The sequence below is a fragment of the Onychostruthus taczanowskii genome, unplaced genomic scaffold (genome assembly GCF_017590055.1).
Source record: "Onychostruthus taczanowskii isolate IOZ18803 unplaced genomic scaffold, ASM1759005v1 scaffold188, whole genome shotgun sequence".
Lineage (NCBI taxonomy): Eukaryota > Metazoa > Chordata > Aves > Passeriformes > Passeridae > Onychostruthus > Onychostruthus taczanowskii.
This window is the reverse complement of record NW_024499106.1, coordinates 426,273-434,821: the sequence shown is the minus strand read 5'-3', so window position 1 is coordinate 434,821 and position 8,549 is coordinate 426,273. Positions and strand designations below refer to the sequence as shown.

Genomic DNA, 8,549 nt, shown 5'->3' with positions numbered 1-8,549 from the left:
TAAAAAAAAGGTTCAAATGGTGAAAATAAGACTAGATGCTTTGGAGAAACAGAACTATGAAAGATGCATTGTAGTAGGAGCCACGAGGGGTAATTTTTGATTATTGGTTTTAAGGCATTTTCAGCTTCTTGTAACAAAAGTTGACAGGCCAAGAAATGCTTATAGTGTACTATAATTAGGAAATAATTAGCTTCTTATTGTGATGGCGTGAATTGTAACATCTCTATTGTCCCACCCATCACATGGGACTGAAAATGGAATAAAAGTTTTTTAAAATGCCTCTCAGCGACCCCACCTCTGGCTCAGAAAGGAGTTTAGTCCAACAGGGTGCCCCACTGTGCCATGGGGGGCTGCTCCCTTCTGGGGGTGTCACAGCTCCAGACACCCCCGGGAGAGTTTGCAGGGGATGGAGCCTGGGCTGTGCTGGAGGCTGGGAGGCAGCCGAGGCTCCCCAGCAGGATCAGGGAGCCCGGAGCCCACCCAGCCCCTCTGTGCCTGCACAGGGCAGCGCCAGCCCCGAGCGTCCCCGCGGCCGCCCGGGAGCGGCTCCTGGCGCCGGGCAGGGCTCGCTGCCCCCCCGGGCCGGATGACAGATGCCTGCAGTGGAGGAGAACGTGCTGCAGCTCCCGCTGCCAGCCTGGATGCCTCCGACCCGGAGCTGCACTATGAGGAGGAGGAAGAGGAGGAGGAGGAGGCATCATCAGGATCCTCGGAGCCCTCGGACGCCAGCAGCATCTTCTCGGATGACTCGGTGTACCCCTGCTACGAGGTGTCCCCCGAGGCTGGCGGGGCTGGACTCCTCAGTCTCTACCAGTGCTGTGCCAGGAATGATGCCAAGCTGGTGTGGGAGAGGCTGGAGCGGGGCGTGAGCCGCAGCGAGGCCACGGAGCTGGACATCAACGGGAGGGTGAGCGGCTGGGCAGGGCTGCACGGGGCTCCAGGCAAAGCCTGGGGGCTGGGGGCTGCTAAAGGAATAGAGAGACACCTGGCTGGGATGGATCCCCTGGATTGATCCAATCCTTGCAGCAGAATGAGGGATTTCCAGGAGCAGGGAAAGCCTGAAGACTAGAGCAGGTGGGGCAGGAGGGTGGGATGGATCTCCTGGATTGATCCAAACCTCGGAGCAGAACAAGGATTTTCCAGGAGCAGGGAAAGCCTGAAGGCTGAGGGCTGCTAGAGCAGATGGGGTAGGAGGGTGGGAGAAGCCTGGGTGGGATGGGTCTCCTGGATTGATCCAATCCTTGGAACAGACCAAGGATTTTCCAGGAGCAGGCAAATCCTGAAGGTTGGGGCTTGCTCGAGCAGGTGGGACAGGAGGGTGGGATGGATCTTCTGGATTGATCCAGACCTTGGAGCAGAAAGAGGGATTTCCAGGAGCAGGCAAAGCCTGAAGGCTGGGGGCTGCTAAAGCAGGTGGGAGAGGCCTGGGTGGGATGGATCTCCTGGGACTGATCCAAACCTTGGAGAAGAAGGAGGGATTTCCAGGAGCAGGCAAAGCCTGAAGGCTAGAGCAGGTGGGGCAGGATGATGGGATGGGTGGGATGGGTCTCCTGGGTTGATCCAATCCTTGTAGCAGAAGGAGGGATTTCCAGGAGCAGGCAAAGCCTGAAGGCTAGAGCAGGTGGAGCAGGATGATGGGATGGGTGGGATGGATCTTCTGGGATTGATCCAATCCTTGGAGCAGAACCTTCTCTGCCCTCCCATCCTGCTCCAGCCTGGTTTGGGTGGGGGGCCAGTCTGGAATGGCCAGGGGAGCACCGTGGTGCTGAGTGCTGTTCCCTCTCCAGAACGCGCTGATGGTCGCCTGCTCCAAGGGCTTCGTGGACATCGTGCCACTGCTGCAGAAGTGTCCCTACATCAACATCAACCAGCAGGACAACGATGGCAACACGGCCCTCATGATGGCTGCCCAGGCAGGTCAGCACTGAGCCCGGCCCTGGCGCAGGTGGCACCCTCAGGAAGGGATGTGACCCCCCGTGCTTCCCCCAAAAACCCCAAAAGGTTTTTTTTCTGTGGTGAAAGCCGTGCTCCCAAGGTGACATCTGCTAAATTTGTTGTTTACCTCAGCTCTGCTTTAAAAATTATGAGAAAATGGAGATTCTTGCAGTGGTGCTGGGTCGAGGGGCAGAGCTGGGCTGGAGCTGCCCCTTGTGCCCCAGGAGTCACAGGGATTTACCTGGCAAAAGGCTCCGAGCCCAAACCTCCAGTCTGGCTCCCTTCCCCTGACTTACCAGGAGGGGAAGGAGAAGGGTCCCAAAGTGGGGATCACCCTCGATTCCCATTGTATCCTTGCTAGAATTCATCATTTTCTGGGTATTTTTTTCCATTTTTGGACTCTTTCCTGTGTTCTCCACTAAAGCAGTTGGTTCATTATCGCTCCTCACTCCATGCCCAACCCAAAATAAACCCAACCCAAAATAAACCCAACCCAAAATAAACCCAAACCAAAATAGACCCAAACCCTTTCAATCCTGACCCCTTCAATCTTCCACACCTGCAACCTGTTGCTTTAAGTTTTTTTAAATTTTCTGATGTTTACATTTTTGTAGCAAACTTTCTCACACACTTTATGTAAATAACTTGTTTTGTATTTTTGTTTGTAGAGGAGGAGAAATTTGATAGGCTGTTGGTTTGTCCAGTGTTGTTGGAAAGGTGGCACTTTCCCCCTCCAATCCACTGTCACTTTTAGAAACCTATAAATGTTAGAGTCAGAAATTAAAAAGCCCCTTCTACTTTGAAAAGAGCAGCGTGTCCATGTCGTGTTATTTTGTATAGTGACAGCACCCTCACGGAATGCAGCTGCTGAATTCTCTGTCCAGCCCAGCCATGGTGGCTGGTGGCTGTGGGGACTCTAACACAGCTTTTCTCTGGCTCTTAAGGACACATCACCATTGTCAACTATCTCCTGAATTACTACCCCGCCCTGGAGGTGGATCAGAGGGACCCACGGGGGCTGACGGCGCTGATGAAGGCGGCGGTGCAGGGGCGGCAGGACTGCGTCACCGCCCTGCTCCTGGCAGGTGAGCGACCCCAGAGACCCCAGGTGTGCTGATCTCCGTGTTGGTGAGGATCAGAGGTTGAAAAGAAAGTCTCACAGATATGTATGTGTGCTTGTCACCATCCGTCCTCACGAACGGGGCTCGCGATGTTTTACTGACCTCAGGGTGCAAAAACCAACACCACAAAGGGGGTTTGCAGTGGTAAGAGCAAATGTACCTTTATTGAACGACCTCAGCAAAATGCCTTAGAGAGGGGGAAGTGAGGAAAAAGGGAAAGAATAAGGAAAAAAAGGGGGGAAAGACAGGAAGGTATATAGCTACCAAACGTGGAACACATGGTCCTTTGAAGTCCAGTGGACGGAACCTGTCGTGTTCACGTCAGGGGAGATATCAAAATGCTGAATTCTCTGTCCAGCCCAGCCATGGTGGCTGGTGGCTGTGGGGACTCTAACACAGCTTTTCTCTGGCTCTTAAGGACACATCACCATTGTCAACTATCTCCTGAATTACTACCCCGCCCTGGAGGTGGATCAGAGGGACCCGCGGGGGCTGACGGCGCTGATGAAGGCGGCGGTGCAGGGGCGGCAGGACTGCGTCACCGCCCTGCTCCTGGCAGGTGAGCGACCCCAGAGACCCCGGCTGTGCTGATCTCCGTGTTGGTGAGGATCAGAGGTTGAAAAGAAAGTCTCACAGATATGTATGTGTGCTTGTCACGATCCGTCCTCACGAACGGGGCTCGCGATGTTTTACTGAGCTCAGGGTGCAAAAACCAACACCACAAAGGGGGTTTGCAGTGGTAAGAGCAAATGTACCTTTATTGAACGACCTCAGCAAAATGCCTTAGAGAGGGGGGAGTGAGGAAAAAGGGAAAGAATAACGAAAAAAAGGGGAGAAAGACAGGAAGGTACATAGCTACCAAACGTGGAACAACGTGGTCCTTCGAAGTCCTGTCAACGGAACCTGTCGTGTTCACATCAGGGGAGATGTCAAAACCCCTAGCTAACTCAGGGGGTTTTATTATTGAAAATTGTGAAGGAGGGGAACAGATACAATAGTCCATGTTCTCAGCAATGGGTGAGAACCAGTGTCTTCTTGTCCAGTGGTCGGCAAACATCTCGCTTTGGTCAGCGTGCCTTCCCCTGGGTCAGGGCTTTCAGTCTCAGTCCTTTTCCATGTGGGGGTCTCAGTCTCAGTCCTTGAGGGAGAGGCTTCTCCCATCTCAGCCCGTCTGTCACGGTGGTTCTACAGCAGAGGAAGGGTCTTCTGAGGGGACCACCAAAAGGTCATTCCAGAGAAAAGTCCAGCCAAGTCGGGAGGTGGGGAAATTCCAGAGCCGGTGCTGCGAAGCGACGCAGGTGAAGAAGGGCAAGGTGCCCCCCCCTTCTTCTTTCAGTAAGTTCAGTGCTCCTTGTGGCATGGCAAACACACCTGCAGACAGTGATTTGGCAAGCCTCAAGCTTTGCTCATGCTCCTGGGTCTTGGTGGACAAGCAGGTCCACCCGGATTCCAGAGCAGGATCCTTCTTTTTCCCCGGTGGTCCCGGTTTCTGTCCTTTTCACAACAATCGTGAGGCAAAATGAGAGGAATTTCAGACAGAGATTTACAAAGCTTGGAGAAAGATTTTTTTGAATGTAGAATCTGAAGAAGGAATAGAGATGGAAGCAAGTTTTGACACAGAAGAAAAGAATTGATGAGCCGGTCTTACTGGACAACCAAGGAGGAAAAGGGTTGTTAGTTAGAAGGGGTTTTATGGCTTAGAACAAAGGATAAACCCACCTCAGACAAGAAGATGTTTTTACCAAGCAGAAAGATAATACAGGCAAACAAGTCAGCAGATGTTGTAAGTAGAAAAAAGGTCCCAGAATTTTCCACTGCAAGAAAACTAAAAAACAACTTCTAGCTTCAACTGGAATGTACCAACTTTTAGTGATTGGGGAATAGTAACACGAATGTGGTAATTATAGTAGTTGTGATAGGCTATGGGTAAAAGTTAAGGTATAGATTGGTTCTTCTCTATTAAGATGCTCAGCAAAGAAAATTATATAATGCATTGCATTATATAATTGTATAATTATATAATTGCAAATTATATATTAAATTAAATTATATATTAAATTAATTATATATAATTGCAAATTATATAATGCATTGTAACCAAAATTAAGGGGTCTCCAGGCCTGCCTGCAGCTGGAGCTGACAGCTGTAGGCACAGGCTCTGTCACCCACAATCCTGGGCTGCTGTAACCTCTTGGATACAATAAACTGCATTTGGAAGAGCTGCCTGGAGTCCCACATCTCTCATTCAGGCTCTTACTCCCCGAACAGAGAGACACACATAGTTCTGTCCCAGCATTTTCCTGGGAAGCTGTGAGAAAGCTCAGAGAAGAGAGTGAGGAACAATTCTTGTCTCCACGTGCTGCTCCTGTTGTTGTGCACACGCGGAATGTGTTATGGAGATTGTTTACCAAAGGGTGGTTTCTTAATTGGACACTGGATGGTGTTTGGATTGATTGATTGACCAATTAGGTTAAAGCTGTATCAGTCTGCAAGGGTTACTGAAGAGTTTCTTATTAAGAGTTTCTTATTAAGGGTTACTTATTAAGAGTTTCTTAATAGTATGGTATAATATAATACACCATGATAAAGCAATTGATCAGCCTTCTGCAATCAGGGAGTCAATGCTAATTATTCCCCGCTCAGGGGACCGTTGCCACAATACCTGGGGGTTCCTGGGGAAGGGTGGCACTGCTGCTCGGGGTGGCACTGCCACTCAGAGTGGGACAATGTGGTGATGATGCCTTGGAGAGGCTGCCTAGAACAGAGGCTAGACAAGGTCAGAGGACAAGGAACAGACAAAGGTCAAGGATAAAGAATAAAGTGAGTATCTATTAAAGGCCTTCAATTTACAATTTCTATTATAAATAGAAACAATTTGGGCAGTCAGAAGCCTCCCAGGGGCTACACCCAAGATGGATGATGAGTTTTTCAGACAGATAGAAGTTTAGTCCATTTACATATCAAGACTTAATCTTCCAGTTACCTTCGGGTAATGAACTCATTCATTACCTTAATTACCTTTGGGTAACAAAGACATATTCCCCCAGTTTGCACCCCCTCAATTCACTTTTTTTTATACTTTTTGGGGCCTGAAGCTGTAGGATGTCCTTGGATCTCGGGTCTAGAGGAATTGTTTTGTCAAACCAAAGTGTGAAGACAGTAACTTACACTTTATATGGAGCTTAGAGTTTACACTATATATGGAGTTTAGAGTTATGCACTAATGCAGAACATTTGAAAAACATCAAATCTAAACTCCTGAGGCATCACGGCGCTCTCTGCTGCCCCCAGGAGCTGACCTGCAGGCTGTGGATGCCGTCAAGGGGAAGACAGCCAGGGAATGGGCGACTTTCACCGGCCGCTTCGAGACCACCGTGCGCATCCGGAGCCTCCTGCGGCGCCCGCGTGCCGAGCAGTTCGCAGCGCAGTACCAGCCCGAGTGGCCAGCGCTGGCCGAGCTGGTGGCCAAAGCCCTGAGCCCCAAATCCAGGAGCAAGAGGCTCTCGGAGAAGATCCGCTCCATTTTCACCTTCAACATCCCCCGCAACCCCGAGGAGGACGGCGTGCTGGACCACATGGTGAGGATGACCACGGCGCTCGCCAGCCCTTTCGTGGCCACCGCTTGCCAAACCGTGTGCCCTGACAGCCCTCCCGAGGTGGGCAAGCGCAGGCTGTCGGTGCCGGAGATCCTCGGGCAGCACGTGCCGGACCCAGAGAAGGAATCAGAAATGTCCTCGAGGCCCAGCACGGGGGGATCCTCCTGCAATGGCCAGGCCGTGGCCGAGCTCCGGCCGCCGCCGCGGCCACCGCCCAGCCGGCTGCTGAGCTTCCTGCCGCTGTGGCTGCGCCGGGGCAACAGCGTCTGCCCCGGGGAGCCCGTCCCCAAAATCAAAGTCAGCAAAGCCTCTGGCTCGGCCGCCGGGGAGAGGAAGCCGCGTGTGAAGGACAAGCACCTGCTGCAGCCGCCGCAGTGGAGGTACAAGGTGCTGAAGGAGGAGAGGAAAGCGGCCGAGGAGGCCAAGACGGGGGAGAAGAAGAAGAAGAAGAAGAAAAAGAAAGGATAAGGCGGGAGGTGTCGGGGTGGGGACAAGGGTCTTGCTGTCCCCTTGGATTTGCTGACTTCTCTGACACGGGAGGGGGGTTTTGTTCCCGGTGGATGGGAATGGAATATCCCCGAGGGTTCTCAGGCCCCTGCCTGGCCTCTCGTCCTCTCCACCCCAAGGGTGGCCACCCTAGCATGGGACATGTCGTGCTGGGCACTGATATCCTGGGACCCTGAAGCTCCAGGAATGCCAGGGAGCAGGACTGTGGCACAAGCCCTTCCTATTTTTCCCTTTTTTTTTTTTTTTTTTTTTTGCCTCTGATTTTCCTAAGTTCTGGATTCCGCGGCGTGCGTCGGAATGTGGCTGAGCAAATTAAAATGGAAGTGGTTGCCATGTTAACAGGATTGATCCCATGAATAAAGCTCAGGGTTGCTGTGGGGCTGGCAGGAATGCTCCCCCGTTGATGCCAGTGTCCCCTGGCCGCCCTGTCACCTCCTCAGTGACATTCCCCACTCCTGGGTGTTCCTGGGTGCTGGATGGACACACCAAGGCTCAGCACAGGGAGCAGCTCCGTGCTGTGGAAGGAGCACCAGCTGCAGGCACAGGCTGGAAATGCTTGGGATGCTCATGGGCTCCATCCCAGCTGCTCTCAGAGCTTCAGCACTGCCGAGCAGCAGCAGCAGGGCCCTGGTGTTCCCAGATTTCCAGATCCCCCCAAACCCAGCTCCACCCCAGGGTGCAGGAACTGGGTTTGGGGGGGCTGCTGGCTCCTGCAGTGTGGGCAGAGTTTGACTCCAGGACTCCAGAGCAAAGATAATTCTTGTCCAGCTGTGCAGCCCCCTCCCTTCATCACCCCCTTTTTTGGGGGGGACAGGAGTCCACGCTCCCCCTTTGAGGCTGCAGCTCTGCCCTTTTGGGGCACCGGGAGGTTTGGGCTGCTCTGGGGGAAGGAGCTGCAGCCTCCCCGCGTGTTCTCCTCCATGCCCTGGCTCGCTCGGGCTCCCCGCACGTGTCTGCCCTCCTTGGCAGCTCCCTGCCGCTCGCAGCTGAGCCGGGGGAGGGCGGCACATGGAGCAGCCGTGCCACCAGCCGTGCCATCATCCGTGCCACCAGCCGTGCCATCATCCGTGCCATCAGCCCTGCCATCAGCCCTGCCATCATCCGTGCCATCATCCGTGCCACCAGCCCTGCCATCAGCCGTGCCATCATCCCTGCCATCAGCTGTGCCATCAGCCCTGCCATCAGCCGTGCCACCAGCCGTGCCATCATCCGTGCCACCAGCCGTGCCATCAGCCCTGCCATCAGCCCTGCCATCAGCTGTGCCATCAGCCCTGCCATCAGCCGTGCCATCATCCGTGCCATCAGCCCTGCCATCAGCTGTGCCAGCCTGGCTCCTGCCACGCAGGGGGAAGGGAGACACGGGCACCCACCGGCCCCTCAGCCCATTGCC

The 8,549-nt window shown here is 53.4% G+C and overlaps 1 protein-coding gene across 1 annotated transcript; it reads left to right on the top strand.

Annotated features, from left to right (window-relative positions):
• Positions 1 to 804: 804 nt before the first annotated feature.
• Positions 805 to 7,208, top strand: ANKRD33 (ankyrin repeat domain 33). The gene is made up of 4 exons (XM_041401300.1): positions 805 to 907; positions 1,788 to 1,917; positions 2,880 to 3,020; positions 6,348 to 7,208. The coding sequence occupies exons 2-4, from the start codon at positions 1,797 to 1,799 to the stop codon at positions 7,118 to 7,120; spliced, it is 1,035 nt and encodes a 344-aa protein (XP_041257234.1). The 5' UTR covers positions 805 to 907; positions 1,788 to 1,796; the 3' UTR covers positions 7,121 to 7,208.
• Positions 7,209 to 8,549: the final 1,341 nt, after the last annotated feature.

What these genes read in the sequence shown, in the direction of transcription:
- ANKRD33 (XM_041401300.1), top strand. Translation starts at nt 1,797, where the DNA reads ATGGTCGCCTGCTCCAAGGGCTTCGTGGACATCGTGCCACTGCTGCAG. An exon ending in CATGATGGCTGCCCAGGCAG is followed by an intron (nt 1,918 to 2,879) that starts GTCAGCACTGAG and finishes CTGGCTCTTAAG; the next exon opens with GACACATCACCATTGTCAAC. An exon ending in CACCGCCCTGCTCCTGGCAG is followed by an intron (nt 3,021 to 6,347) that starts GTGAGCGACCCC and finishes TGCTGCCCCCAG; the next exon opens with GAGCTGACCTGCAGGCTGTG.